Source organism: Sturnira hondurensis, unplaced genomic scaffold (genome assembly GCF_014824575.4).
Source record: "Sturnira hondurensis isolate 20B ecotype Veracruz unplaced genomic scaffold, ASM1482457v3 Scaffold0012012, whole genome shotgun sequence".
Lineage (NCBI taxonomy): Eukaryota > Metazoa > Chordata > Mammalia > Chiroptera > Phyllostomidae > Sturnira > Sturnira hondurensis.
The window spans coordinates 1,421,879-1,438,326 of record NW_028084643.1 but is presented as its reverse complement, the minus strand read 5'-3'; the positions used below and the strand labels follow the sequence as shown (position 1 = coordinate 1,438,326).

Below are 16,448 nucleotides of genomic sequence, written 5' to 3'. Positions count from 1 at the left end.
AGAAATAAAGAGCTTCCCAGAGAAGACAAAGTTAAAGGAGTTCATTACCACCAAACCAGTATTTCAAAAAATATTAAAAGGTCTTCTTTAAGAGGAAGAAGAAAAAGAGAAAAAGAAACACCAGAGGAACATAGTTATAAGGATTAAAATTGCAATAAATACATATCTATCAAAAGATATATGTTAGAAGCATGGATAAGAAAACAAGACCCACATATATGATGTCTACAAACAACCCATCTCAGATTGAAAAATATACACAGACTAAAAGTAAAGGGATAGAAAATGATATTTCATGCAAATGGAAATGAAAAAAACTGGGGCAGACATAATTATATCTGACAAAATAGACTTTAAAACAAAAGCTATTATAAGAGACTGAGAAGGACAGGACATAATGATAAAGGGATCCATACAACAAGAGTATATAATCCTTGAAAGGATGTATACCCTCAATATAGGAGCACCTGAATATATAAAGCAAATCTTGATGGACAAAAAGGGAGAGAGCAACAGAAATATAGTCAAAGTAGGGGATTTTAAGACCCCATTGACATCAATGGCTAAATCTTCCAGAAAGAAAAACAACAGTAAAAATTACACTAGATCAGATAGATTTAATTGATATCTTCAGAGCATTTCATGCCAAAGTAGAAGATACACATTCCTTTCAAGCACACATGAGACATTTTCTAGGAGAGATAATGTTAGGACATGAACCAAGTCTCAATAAATTTAAAGACACAGAAATCATATCAAGCATTTTCTCTGAACACAATGGTATGAAATTAGGGAATCATTTGGAAGAAAAAATACTGAAAACATACAAACACATGGAGTCTAAATAACATGTTACTAAACAATGAATGGGTGAACCATGAAATTAAGGAAGAAATCAAAAGATACCTTTAAACAAATAAAAATGAGAATACAACAACCCAAAATGTATGGGACACAGTGAAAACAGTCCCAAGAAGGACATCCATAGCATTACAGGCCTATCTCAAAACGACAAAAAAATCAAATAATCTTACTTTACACTGTTTGAAAGGAAGTTCAAACAGAACAACAAACAAAACCCAAAGTAGTAGAAAGAAGGAAATAATAAAGATCAGAGCAAATGTAAATGCACTAGAGTGTACAACACAATACAAAAGATCAATGAACCCAAGGGCTGGTTCTTTGAAAAGATAAACTAGATAAACTAGATTGACAACTTTTAACCAGACCCATCAAGAAAAATGGGAGAGGTCCCAAATAAATAAAATCAGAAATGAAAAAGGAGAAATAACAACTGACTCCACAGAAATACAAGGGACCATAAGAAAATATTTATAAAAACTATATGCCAACAAATTGCACAACCTGACAAAATTGGATAAAGTCCTAGAAACATACAATCCTCCAAAACTCAATCAGAAAGGATCAGAAAACTTTAATAAACCAATTAAATCTAATGAAATTGAAGCAGTCATTAAAAAACTCTCAACTAACAAAAGTATTGCACTTCATGGTTTCACAGGTGAATCCTACCATGCATTGAAAGGAATGCTAAAACTTACTCTCCTTAAACTATTCTAAAAATATCTGGGAGAAGGAAAGAATCCTAAGCTTATTTTGCACAGGCAACATTATCCAAATCCCAAGACCAAGTAAACACACTATAAAGAAGGAAAATTAAAGGCCAATATCCCCGATGAATACAGGTGCTAATGTCCTCAACAAAATGTTAGCAAACCAGATACAGTAATACATTAAAAAGATCATACATCTTGATCAAGTGGGATTTATTCCAGAAATTCAAGGCTTGTACAATATCTGCAAATCAATAAACATGATACACCAATAAACAAAGTAAAGGATAAAAATCACATAATCATCTAAATAGATGCAAAAAGGTCATAAAATCCAGCACCCATTTATGATTTAAAAACTCTCACAAAATGGAAATAGAGGAAAATACTTCCACATAATAAAAGCCATGTATGACAAAATCACAGCAAATATCATAGTCAATGGGAAAAAACTAAAAGCATTTCCCTTAAGATCAGGAGCAAGATAGGGATGTCCACTTGCACCACTCTTATTCAACATAGCACAGGAAGTCCTGGCCACAGCAATCAACAAGAAGAAATAAAAGGCATCCAAACTGGAAAGGAAGATTGCATATGATATAATAATTTATATATAAAACCCTAAAGATTTCACCAAAAACCTAGTAGAAGTGATAAATGAATTCAGTAAAGTAGCGGGAGACAAAATAAATATCCACAAATCAGTTGTATCAGAAAAGGAAATTAAGAAAGCAATCCCATTCACAAGTGCTTCAAAGAAAATAAGATATCCAGGAATAAATTTAACCAAGGATATAAAAAAGCCTGTACTCAGAAAATTGTAAGATACTGAAGAAAGAAATTGAAGAATATCCAAATAAGCAGAAGGATTGCATCTTGTTCATGGATAGGAAGAATTAACATCATTAACACATCCATACTACACAAAGCAATGTCTACATTTCATATAACTGCTATCAACATACCAATGAGGTATTTCACAGAACTAGAACAAACATTCCAAAAATTTATATTGACCCTCAATAATGACAACAATCTTGAGAAAGAAGAACAAAGCTGGATGACTCTTGTTACCAGGTATCAAAATATGCTATAAGTCCATAAGTGATCAAAACAGCAATGTACGGGCATAAAAACAGATATATGGATCAATGGGAAAGAAATTCCAGAAATGAACCCATGACTTTATGGTCAATTAATATTTGACAAAGGAGGCAAAAACATACAATGAGGTAAAGACAGTCTGTTCAATAAATGTTATTAGGAAAATTGGACAGATGTACAAAAAAAATGAAACTAGGCCATCTTTTTACACCATTGATAAGAATTCAAAATAGATTAAAGACTTAAATGTTAGATTCAACCATAAAAATCCTAGAAGAAAACATAAGTAGTAAAATCTTATAGAATTAGTCTTTCTGATATGTCTCCCTGGGCAAGGGAAACAAAAAAATAAATAAGAAAATAGGATTATATCACACTAAAAGGTTTTTGCACGGTGAAGGAAACCAGAAATAAAATGAAAAGACTACTGGATGGGAGAACATATTTGTCAATAATACATCTGATAAAGGTTTAATATCCAAAATACATAAAGAGCTTATACAACTCAAACACCCAAAAAACAAAGAATCTAATTTTAAAATGGGCAAAGGATCTGAATAGACATTTCTCCAAAGATGTCATACCAGATGGCCGGTGTACATTTGAAAAGATGTTCAATATGACCAATCCTCAGAGAAATTCAAATTAAAACCACAATGAGATATCTCCTCACACTCGTCAGAATGGCTATCAACAGTAAATCAACAAACAATGAGTGCTGGCCAGGATGTGGAGAATAAGGAACACTAGTACACTGTTGTTGGGAATTCTAATTGGTGCAGCCACTGTGGTAAACACTATGGAGTTTCCTCAAAGATAAAAATGGAACTGCCTTATGACTCAGCAATTCCACTTCTGAGAATATATCCAAAGAAACCCAAAACACTGTTTTGAAAGAATATACGCACTGCTATGCTCAATTTGCAGTGTTATTTACAATAGCCAAGATTTGGAAGGAGCCCAAGTGTCCATCAGTAGATGAGTGGATAACAAAGCTGTGGTACATTCACACAATGGAGTACTACTTGGGCATAAAAAGAAGGGAATCTTACTCTTTGTGACACCATGAGTAGACCTGGAGAGAATTATGTTAAGTGAAATAAACCAGTCAGAGAAAGACAAATACTCTGTGATTTCATTTATATTCGGAATCTAATGAACAAAGTAAACAAACAAAATAGAAACTGACTCATAGATACAAAAAACAGACTGACAGCTGTCAGAAGGGAAGGGGGTTGAGTTGCTGGGTGAAAAAGGTAAGGGTATCAAGCAAAACCAAAACAAAACCCTTATAGACACAGACAACAGTATGGTGATTATCAGAAGGAAAGGGGGTGGGGGGAGGTAGAAGAAGGTAAAGGGGGTAATGGAATGAGACTTAACTTTGGGTGGCGAATACACAATACAATACACAGATGATATATTATAGAACTGTACACCTAAAACTTATATAATTTTATTAACCAATATCACCCCAATAAATTCAATACAAAATTTTTAGAAACCAAAAAATATTCTACAACTGGACAACTGAAATTAAAAATATTTCTATGTGTACTTAGAAACAGAGTGGAGATAACAGAAGAAAGAGACAATGAATTTTAAGCTGCATCAATAGGCATCAGTCTGAAGAACATGGATAGGGAAAAATTAGAAAGAAATGATTAGTCTGAGGGACCTAAGGGACAATACAAAGGTCTAGCACATTAGTATTTGGAGGTCCTAGGAAGGAGTCTGGGAGATCACAAGAATATTCCCATGCATAAAAGCTTAGTGATTTCTGAAGCCAGGCATGGGCTGGGTTGAGTTAATCAATGTACTCTTATAAACCTGGATGTAGCAACACATTTCACTATGAAGCTGATGCAGCTTATATTCTAGGTTCCTTCTTGGATGCACCCCCTCCTAGGCATTTACAATGCATATGACGTGCACATGTTTTTTAAAATCTTGCATATGAATTTAGTATTCTTTTTTTGAAAGGGAAATGGACTGCCCCCACCTGGGAACACTTTTTACTATAAGGTGCACATTTCTGAGACCAAGTCTGATTCCTGCACTGCTGTGTCTCCCTCAGTGCTCTGTGGCAGCAGATGTAACACCTAGAGGGGGTTGAGTGAGGTTTTGTAGGCAGCTACGGCTTACTTTTGTGTCACTCTCCTCATTGCCCTCTTATTCCAAGCCTCCAAAGCTGTGCTACCTAATATGGTAGCCACTTACCTATCTATGTATGGCTGTGGAGCACTTAAATACAGCTAGTCCAAATTGACATTTCAAGGACTTAGTGCGAAAACAGAAATGTAAAATTTCTCATTAGTATTTTTAAGGATTACTGAAATATTTTTGATATAGTAGGTTAAATGAAGTGTTACAATTATTTCACCAATTTCTTTTACTTTTTAAATGTGGCGACTAGAAAAATTTTAGGTACAGATGTGTCTTGCTTTTATTTCTATTGAACTGCCTTGCCCTAGGCCATTGTTATCAGGTTGCCGGGACCCCACTGTAGCTTCAAATAGTGCCAGATGTGGAAAAAGCTGACTTATGAGGTATATACTGAAAATCTTTTGAGATCTGCATTCATATTCATTAGAAAATATCTTGCATAGTTAGCTACAGGTTCAGGTTCATGTTAAGCTACTGTGTTACACAGTTGATGTGAAACACATCCGGCAAAATGGATGGGAAACACATGCCTTTGTGCCTCATCAAGTGGAAAAGTATATTTGAGAAAGGCCAGAGGGACTCGTTGAGTAGGGGAAGTTAGTACTGCACGAATAAGGCCCACGAAAGATAAGAGCTCAACTTTCTCAATTTTCAAATTCCAAATCCTGTCTGGATATGACCTGAAAGTGCTGATATTTATGATGCATTGAGAAAGCAAAGCGATGGCCTTCCAGCTTCAAGTGTGGTCTGAAAACCAACAGCATCAGCACCATGTGGGAGCTCGTTAGCAATGCAGAACTGCAGGCCCCAGTCCAGACTCATGAAATCGGGATCTGTGTTTTAATAAGATCCCCCAGGTGGTACATATAAGAAGCACTCTTCTCTGAGGTCCAGAGTCTTCATGTGAAACTATAATTAACTTGAAATCATCTGTGATGCAAAACCCTGTAGCTCAGCAATGGATAGAGAGCTGACTGAGAAGTCCAAGTATATCCTCCTACGCTATGATTTTTAAAAGCCAGACCTCCTTGACAGACCTGCTAGGACTTCTGCTGTCCAGCAGTGTGATTTATGCGTACCTTCATTGCACTGCAGACTCTTCCAGCCTGTGGCACAGGAACACCCGTAGGGGTCTGGGAGGCAGAACACGTAGGACTTGCATCCCTCTGGCCCACTACACCTTTCTTTACAAGTTCTGCCAAATGTGTGCAGTTCACAAGCTTTAGTGGGAAAAAAAGATGATTAAGAGTCAAATATGCAACCCTTTGAAGTGCATAATTCTTCTTTTAAAGGGTTTCTCCTAGACCACTGAACATGGAAAGTGATGCAGTCTTAGCTGTGGCACGGGCAGGGTGAACTCACACTTACGGTCCTTTTTACAGACGACTAAACTGCCCCAGAACCCAGTTATGCAGGCTGTGTACAGCACAAACCTAGGGGGTGACACATCACACACCTTATAGACTTATGTGTGCATTGCAACTTTTCAATAGTTGCCAATAAAAAAGCCTTTAGAAAAGGGCACTTTTTAAAAAATTCACACAAAGGTACCATAGGCCTTACAGAGGCCATTTAACTTCCATTCCCAACTCTGTCCAAATATAAAACTCTAGATCCAATGATGTCTTTTTAAATCCACAACTCACTCATCAAGTACCTTTGACTCACCTGTCTCACATGTTCTCCCCATAAACCCAGGAGGGCAAATGCATTCTCCAGTATCTTCATGGCAGACACCATTGTTCATACATGCGGTGCAGATCCGGTTACAATCAGGTCCCCATTTCTGAGCTTCACATCCTTTTGTTAAGGAAAACAAGGCTGTGGTGAGTAAAGCCCACTGACAACTCTACTGCATATTAGTCATTTTAGTGGAGGCTAGTGAATAAATATAAACAAAACATAATCTTTTCTCTTTAAAAGCTAATAGTTGAATGTGGGAAACAGCTATGTTTACAGGAAATAATAATAGAAACAAAGACAAAAATTGCCGAATTCCGTCTTGGGAATGGAAAGGGGCAGAAAGGAAAGCTTCTCAGAGGAAGTGGTACGTGAGCTGAATCTGCAGGACCACCTAAGTAGCAAAAAAGATAAGACTGCAAAGTGTGTTCAGGTGAAGGTGAGGCCAAAAATAGGGCTTGGAGTGCTCAGGGGACTTTAGGTGTGGCTACGGACTATCTAGAGCAGTGGTTTTCAAAGTGTGATCCTTAATCCAAAGTGTATCTCCACCACCGGAGAATCCGTTAGACATGCAAATTTCAGACTCCCCACCCGTGACCCTCTGATGAGAAACTCTGGTGGTGGTCTGGCCATCAAAGCTTAACAAGTCTCCTAGATGATTCTGAAACAAGCCAGAGTTGAGAACCTGTGATATAGAGTATGTGGAGAAGACATACAGCTAAAAAGGGAAGGTAGTAACATCATCCGTTTTTTTCAGGCAGAAAACATGAAAAGTGAAACAAAATACAGAAATCTAAAGTACGTGGATGATCAAATGCTCCTAGCTTCATATTTCCTGGTTAGTTCTCTCCAGCACTTGGTGATTTGAGATTGTTAATTATGTCCAAGGATAACTTCTGATATAAAGAAAAACCAGGCAGTTTGGGGTGACCTTTTGTGCTCAGGAATTTTATTTAATTTGTCTTTTGATCATCTTTGTCCCTGAGTGTTAGTTTCATGATGGTTAAGCTTGGACCTGTGCCTACAGCTGATGTAACCTTGTAATTTCTTTGGCAAGAACTACTGGTTATCAGTATTTTCTCTAAAATAATCAGGAGGACTGTCAACACAGACCTTTTCTTACAGCCTCCCACTTACTAGATAAAGCTACAAAATGCCTAAAAGCTAATATTGACATACCTTAATATGTAAAAGGAAAAATTATTCTGTACAACTCATGATTTCTCAAGAGCCTGACACCGGGTTATTTGCCCACAGTGAAGACTACTGGTAGTAAAACCTGGAGATGAAAACAGGCTTCCTGTCACATTAAACCATGTCTCTAGCCCTGTAACTAGCTGTCCATAAACCTGTCCCAGCTTCCCAGATCCTGGGAAGGAGCAGCGAATGAAGCTCCAGGAAATAACTGGGTGATGTCTCGGGGATGAAGTCAGGAAAGGAGTTTGCTGATAAGTAACAAGTATGCAATTGCTATTTACTTAAAAAGCCTCATGGTTTTGTACTTTAGGAAACCACATATTCATGGCATACAGAGAGAGATACTGTAAATTTGGTGCTTTTGAAGAATGTTTTGTCAGGGAGGAAACTTATACTAAAGAGAAATCCTATAAACACAACCAGTGTGATTTTTACTACACAGTCTTTAAACACTGACTGCTCCTAGGCTGCAATTTGTCCTGGAGAGAGACACCCACAGTTATGAGAAATGGATAATTGCCTTCAAATGCTGAGGCATCAGAGAGGTCATAGTGGGGGAAATGCTTTTAAATGGGAAACTGCACTGAACTCAAACTTCTTAGAATGATTTTAGATACAAGCAGTGATTCTAAAACACTTTCGCTGAAATACTCCTAAGAGCAAAAGAAAATAAACACGTGCTTCGAGCAATCTGAGAAAGAGACAACTTGAAAATCAAAATGTACTTAGTCTCTTGCTTAAAAGTTCAGGCAAATTTTAAATTCTAGTCTATGCTAAGTCAGTTTTTAAAGCTTTAAACTTTTTACCATATATAAACATCTGATATTTCTGGAAAACCTGCCCATCTACCCCCCGACTCTGAGCACCATGGTACATGTGCTGTATCAGACTGGAGAGAAACCATCTAAGAAATGAGTATAAATTGTGTCCTTGCTGTACAAACTTTTCAAGTGTAGTGGAGTAAAAGGGGGCATCACCAGCCCAAACTAGATGAACCACACTTTTCATACTTCCATAGTCATATTGCAACACCTGTTTGTGTGTGTGTGTGTGTGTATCTGCTTTAATTGGGGATTATCCAAGGCACAGTGGCTCATTTGATTATCCTTGTATTCTCAACACCAACACAATGTCTGACACAGAATCAATACATATTTGCTCAGTGAATGAACAAATGAATAAGTGAATATAGTGCAAAGCAAAATAAATATTCTTCATGAGTTAGAGATACCAATCATTAGGGAATGACATAGCATCCCAAGCACTTAGGCCGAAAGCCTGAATATTTAATATTATGGATACCTCACATGAGTAGGGAAAACTCAGGGCATTCTTTTTGTTTTCTACAGATCAGTTTCTTGTAAAAACTACTGGTGATGATTACTTCCCATTTTGATAGCTATAATGGGGTGAGTGTAGTTTCCACTAATTCTAACTCTTACATTTTTCGAACCTGAAAATAGAAACCACACTGAGAGTTAAATGATCTGGACTGTGTAGGATTTATAGGAGACATATTGTTTAATAAGATATTAGACCAACCCAGATGGCCCACCTCACCCCCCTGTAGGACACTTATCAGGGAGACTGCCCAGCTCACTGTGATTTCCCCTTAATGTGGGAATGGTGCTGTTGTTCAAGTATGAGGTCCTAGTGCCTATACCATAGTATGTAGCTCCACCGTTGTCTAGAGCTTGTTGGTTAGATGAATAGACATCTGAGATATGTTAGTTAGACCAGTTTTATTCTCTGTCATGGGAAGTCAAAATGTGGACGTAAAAGACACGTCACTGAAGCTAAGTCAGGGAAATGATAGGTGGGTAGCATCCTAGAGAGAAAGCCCACTCTTCCCCACCAATGCTGAGCCCCAGATCACCCTTGGAGCCTATCTTTTCTGAAAAGTTACTTGTCAGCTTTTCCATCAATTCTCTAAGAGTCCTTTGCATACTTCCAGCAAGTGCCTGGCTTTTGCTTTAGCAGCCAGAGTCAGTTTGTTACTTGCAACTAAAAATCCTAACAATTATGCCATCACAGATGGTAGCCTCTCAGCCACTTACTCCGGACGATCAGCCTGGTGAAGGCCGAGGTGAAGAGGTTTCCTCCTATGTACCTGGCCGAGTACACTCCAGCATCCTGGGGCTGAGCATGAGGCAGATGTACTTCTAAAATATCAGGTACTTCGTGCCGGGGCACTGAATGGATGAAGGAACCTGGTGAAGGAGAAGAGTAGGGAATAATGGATAAGACTCAAACACTCCTTTTTCCTTCCCTGCCTCCTCTACTCGATCAGCTTCCCATGACCCAATAGAAAATATGCCCTAGCACACTGAATGTAGGAGAAGAACGAAAAGGCTGAGCTGCTCCTTGCTCTCCCACAGTCAAGAAGGGTATGGTGATAGAGCAGATAGACTGTTAGTCTATAGGATCTACTGCCAAACAAATGAAGATGGGGGTAGATCAACGTTTTTATCATCTGCAGGGAGAGGTGAACAGGCAAATCCAAGTGGGCAATAACCCTGCCAACTCATCCATTAATCAGAAAATACCTAGCATTACTTCTCCAATCTGGAAGTCCTGTCTACCCACAGAACTCAGAATAGTCCCCAGCAATATTTTAGCAGAATCAGGTAACTGCCATCAAGTGGTGCCAAGCTGTATTTGGATGGAGACAGATTTGGATTTCACAGTTAAGATCCCAAGAATGATTGGCAGTTGGCTTTCCAGGCTCACTGTGGTCATTTTCTTGATCTTGTAATCAAACAAACAAACATTTTATGTGGCAGAATTTGGAACCCCACTTATCACATCACAGTGAGGTTGGTTGTACATTTATAACTCCTATGTACATTCATATATGTATATGAATCTCTGATTTATGTAAGTGACCAAATACATTGCCAAAGATAGCTTCTTTCACATAATTCGATTAGCTTGTACCATAGTGGCTTTACTTCAAACATCTGCTCCTAAGACTGTAATAATAGAATGACCTAAAATGTTTTGTGCTATCTGATATCTCACACCAAACACATACTCACCATTTTTGTAAATCACTGCATCTTCTTCTTTAATCAACACCTTTTTGAAAGATATATTCACATTATCTCCCCTGTCCACAGTCATAGTTAAAGTAGCTGGTAAGAAGGAAGCTTTTAAGAGAGAGAGAGAAAACAAAATGAGGTCACATTTTCTCCAGGAGCAATTGAACCTTGAACTTTAGACAGTGAGGGCTGTCCCTGAACAGGAGTCACCTGGTTTTGATGATATTAAAAACAGTGGTGGATAATGGGTTTTAACCTTTCTTAAGGTTATTTTTTAAAGACTCTGATGAAAGGAAGGGTTATTTCCTCTATAAAAATGTAAATATATGCACACAACATATGTATGTACATTTTTTCTGTGCAACTAGGAGGGAGGTGAAGACTTTGTTGATTAATACCTATTACCAAACTAATACCTGATATTAACTATAAACTTATTCACTACGAATCTGCCATCCTTCTCTAATGCCTAGAGAGTTTCCTCAAAGCTGAGTAGAATGTGACTGACCAGATATTTGCCAAATGGCTTTTCCCTCGGTCCTTTGGTGGTGTTGCTGCTCTACACAATTCTCATTGCTTTGGGATGCCCCAAGCATTGCTCAAATAGAGTCAATACAATGCTGCACTTATTATTAATGGTGTAAATATCAAAGTATTGAAAAATAAGGCAAAGATTGGGTCCAATATCTTGCCTTTTATCCGTTAGCTATCTATATATGAGCTGACATAGTCATGAGACTGAAGTACTGTGATGAAACTGAAAGGGTATTATATATTTGACTTATAAATCATTTTGGAAATTTCTATCTCTGCTTTAAGCTTGGAACAAAACATTGCCCGAATTCCTTGTTTTGGGGGACAAGATGTGTGAATAAAATTATCTAACTTTCTCCCAGCTACAATAGTTTCTAAATTCCTTTAACTTATACCATATTCGGCAGAGAGCCACAACTACAAGAATAGGGTGGATTAACTCTAGGCTTTCAATTAAACCAATTTTTAAAATGCCATCTTTATTGAGGTACAATTGACATTGAAGTTAAGCCAACATAAAAAATGTAAGGATAATCACTAAAAGAAGAGAAACAGAATATATATCTTCCCCAAATATGAAGGGAGGGAAGAATGGAAGAAACCAGAAGACAAAAGGATGAAAAAACACAAAGAAAAATCATGGTATACAAAAAGTCAGAATAATATGGCGGAAATTATGACAAAGATGTTAAAAGCCAGAGATTATCAGAATAAATTAAATATATAAATACATAAATATATGCTCTTTTCATGAACTATACATTAAGTGTAATGACATATACAAGGTCTGTCCAGAAAGTATCCAGCCATGTACTATGAAAGAGACATTTACTTAAGAAGATAGCAAGATACAAAAAAACATTGTACATAGGACAATGTCTTAGTCCCCTTCAAAGTAGGGCCTCACCCAGTTCTCCCAATCACCATTATCTGCCTTGTCATAATTTCCTGAGTCTCATCAATAGCCTGAAACCTCTTCCCTTTCAAAGGTGAAAAATCCAGAGGCCATAGGGGTCGAATCTGGGCTATACAGGAGCTGAGTCACCTGAGTGTTTTGATGTTTCATAAAAAAATAAAACAAAACTCTGTATAAGACATCGTGCATGAGCAGGCATGTTGTTGTGATGAAGCTACCAATCACCAGTTGCACACTGCTGTGGCCTTCTGAATTATCCAAATAGCTTCCTCAGAGGAATTTCAAGCTTAATGCAAAATCTGATGCAGATTCACTGCTCTACTCACTGTCATTTTCAAAGTGACGGCCACACAGTACACACGCTCACTCAGTGGCGTCTACCACCACCACTGAAGAGTACAGGGAAGTTGTCATTTTTCATGCATGTGCAATCCAGTCCACCGTCCCTGGCTGCCAAGTTACACTGATGTTATATAAACTGTCCTTGTTATATTATTAATGGTGGGACTTTTTCTGTACAGACCTTGTAAGACTGAGAATAAAGAGACAGAAAAATATATACTGAACAATTAACTAAAAGAAGCTTATATTGCAATATTTATATCAGAAAAAAATCTTTTCTAAAGTCAAAACAAAATTATTGGGATAAAGGTGGTCTTCACATAATGAGAAAAACAAATAATCCACCAGGTATATTAAATTATAGAACCTAGCAACAGAGCTTCAAAAACCCACGAAACAAAAACTGACAGAATTAACCAGAGAGTGACAAATCCACAAGCGTTACAGAAACATTTAAGAACTGATTAATCAAACAGTCCAAAATTAGTAAGGACAAATATAGATTTGAATAATACAATTAAAGATCTGTTGGATATTCATGGACCCCTGTCCATAGCTATCTGAATACATGTTATTTTGAAATATATTGCCTTGCTATTAGGCCACAAAGCACAGCTCTATAAATAATGAAGAATAAATATCCTATAGAACAAATTATCTGACTAGAATGCACCTAAATGAGAAATCAATAACAAAACACCTTGTACCCTAACGTCTGACTCCCTACGGACTGGTTTTTAGGTTGGGTGGCTTGAGAAGAAGCAAGTGCTTAGAGAGCTACCCTGTGAGAGCTGGAGATGCCTCTGACCCATGCTCAGGATCCAGGCTTTAGGTTTGTCTGCTTGCTTTGCTCTGTGACTGCTGACCCCAGCACAGTGCCCTGCTAGGACTCCTATATAAATAAATGTCTTGGTGCAGATGGTGACAGGGACAAACATGGAGGGAGAACAGTGTAGACCAAAGGGCACTGTGAACTCTGGGATAAGACAGTCCTGGGTTTGAGACTGCCCTCTACCACACACTGTGCCTATTTGAGCAAGTCACCTGGCCTTTGAACATCACAGTTTCCTCATCTGTAAATTGGAAGTGAAAATATTTACTTTTAAATGTTGTCAGAAATATTAAATGATGTATGCCAAGCCTTTAGGTGCTTAGAAGAGGACGGTATCCTTCCCAAGTGTAAACAAACAGCGGCACCGCTGTGCAGAGATTTGTAACATGGACTTGAACTTGAACAGCAGCTTGCTCAGCAGGACTAAAATAAACCAACTATGTCAGGAAGGCAGGCGGGGGGTCTGGGGTGGGGATTTTGGTGGGCGCCCTCTCACACTGACAAGGTACTTTTTTTTTTCTAGCAACCCTCATGTGTATACCTTTTGCTGTCTGTAACATCGTCCTGGGCTTCTATGATATCTTTTCTTCTGACCATTTCATGCTGTTATTCCTTTCTACAGGGTTTGTTTATATTTCCTGCCCCTTTGTGTGAAGATTGCTTAGCTAACCACGGGACTTCTCGCTCAAAATTGTATCTGAAAAGAAACCAAGATCCCCTCCTATGCTCAACTCCAATGTACTTTTCTCTTATTATTGCTCTTTATTATTTCAGACTGTGCCCTTTAAGCTTCCTGTTTTCTTAGGTAGGAACAGTCACAACAGAGTTCCACTGCTGTCTAGCCTGGTACCTCCTGCATTACTGTTTCTAGATTACTTGTTCTTTGCTGAGTGTTGTACTTTGAGCTACCTAATGACACAGGAGCCCAGCTTTGACATGGTACACACAGATGGATGTCATTTGTCTTGACTGCATCATGAAAACAATAATCACCTTTCAATAGTGCCTATGAGTACTAGGCATTGTTCTAAGGACTTTACACATATTTAATTTTTATAATATATCTGTGAAGTAGATACTATAATTATCCTAATTTTACAAATGAGGAAAGTAAGGTACAGAGAGGTTATGTAACCTGTCCAAGCTCATACAGCAAGTTCATGGGAGAGCCAGGATTGGAACCAGGTAATTTGGCCCCAGAGACTTTTCAAAGGTTATATAGAATTAGTCCTCTAAATGCTTAGAGTCCCACCATGTCCTTTTATAAAGGAGGTTGCTGAGGCCTAGGTTAGAAGGTGAGTTGCTCAGGATCACTGAGATGAGCTAATGAATGGACAGAACTTCACTAAAAATATAATTCATTTATCCCCCAAAACTGGAGCAGAAAATAGATGTTATTACAATTATTATTATAACTATTGTTACAACTTTATAATAACTCTTTCAACTATTGTGAAAAAGTTGTTATTACAACTTTTAATAAGTTTGTAAACAAAAATGTTTCTTGTGGTTGAAAAATAATTGAGAAAAATTTCGGTCATCTCTAATGATGGTTAAGGACTAGAAGTAATTAGATTTATAAGGTACTTTTATGTTCATTATTATTTTGTATAATTTCACAGAAGCCCTGTGAAAACAGAACATCCACTGTTTACTGATGTGGGAGATAGAAGTAAGGGTAACTAATTTCCTTATTCTGGGCCTCCTAACGTTGAATACATATGAGAGTTAAGACACAAACTCAAGAGATCCACACCTGTTCCATAACACCAACTCTCCAGACTCATCACACTGCAGGCCTGCATCCTTAGCATTCAATTCCAGCCATCCTGAGCTACATGGGGCTCTTCAAACAGAGCATGTGATCATTCATGTCCAGGTTATGAAGTTCCTCCTTTCTCTTCTGCTCCTCCTTTTTCCCTATGTCTTACCAACTCCTATTCATTCATCAGACTTCTTTTAGATGTCACCTTTTCCAGAGGCCTCACACAACCCCAGGAATCCAGGTTAAATGCTGTCATAGCTGCATTTCCCCATTACAGTGCCACTCCTAAGGTACCTTGCATACTAGACCTCGCATTCCAGGAGGGCAGGTTCATTGAAGGGCAGCACAAGGTGGTGGGTAGGGTCTGGCCTCTGGGATCAGGCCAGTGTGAACCATACCAGGTCCAACAAATGGAAACCAGGTGTGCAAATATATCTAAGTTTTTATAATAGCTATAAGCCTCATCTAGTACTATGGAATCATAGTAGTCCTCATCAAATATCCATTTGGTAATGTAAATGAAGTTGCTAGAACACACAATAAGTACTCAGGATGTGTGAACATCATTGCTTCTGCCACCTATGGCACCAACAGAGGCTTAAGAATACCTCTGTAGTAAAAGAATAAATAAATGAACCTGATTTCATGTTTCTCTACTTTCTTTATGCTTTTAACATGTTCATTTGTGTTTTTTAGATAAAAATGGCTCACTCATCCCTCTCAACTTTTCTGAAAAGTTTGCTGTTCTTAAAGTAAAGCTATTTCTCACATGAAAATCAGAAGAAAAATCACCTATATTTCTTCCAATGGAACACTTTGACACAGATCTTTGGATGTTGAAAGTGTCTCAAACTTCCTACCTACCTCCCTACTCCCAAATGAAATCAGTAGTACGGTTTAAATAAACTGCTTTGGACTGTTTGGGATGGTGCCATTGATAAAAACAGGTTGGCCATTTGGAGTAGGAGAGCCAATTTAAGCTGTGTTTTGGCACATCTCAAATGGATTTTCCACTTCCTCCCCAGATGCACGAGTCAGCAGCAAGCAGGACTATACTGATGTTTATGCTACCCTGCTGTGCCCCTGGGCAGGCACTTCTCAGTTCCCGTGATGTTTTACCAGGGACTTACTACTGTCACGAAGACAGAGTGTTGAAGGTTTCCTAATTCACTATAAAGGATATCACTTTCCTCACACCCATTTTATTTCAGCCATTGCATGGTCAGCAAAAGAAACAGAACCGGTTCGACAGCCTGAGATGTTATTATTAAAATACATGAAAGTACCACCTATTTTT

The 16,448-nt window shown here is 38.0% G+C and overlaps 1 protein-coding gene across 3 annotated transcripts in view; it reads right to left on the bottom strand.

Moving 5' to 3' along the window:
• TEK (TEK receptor tyrosine kinase) overlaps nucleotides 1–16,448 on the bottom strand; it is a 107,364-nt gene that overhangs the window by 44,693 nt on the left and 46,223 nt on the right. For all 3 annotated transcript variants that reach the window (XM_037060624.1, XM_037060623.1, XM_037060622.1), the window contains exons 3-6: nucleotides 10,760–10,870; nucleotides 9,779–9,931; nucleotides 6,513–6,644; nucleotides 5,924–6,064 (exon numbers count right to left, since the gene is read on the bottom strand). In XM_037060624.1, coding sequence (XP_036916519.1) covers nucleotides 5,924–6,064; nucleotides 6,513–6,644; nucleotides 9,779–9,931; nucleotides 10,760–10,870 — 537 coding nt within the window. The remainder of the gene's footprint in view (nucleotides 1–5,923; nucleotides 6,065–6,512; nucleotides 6,645–9,778; nucleotides 9,932–10,759; nucleotides 10,871–16,448) is intronic.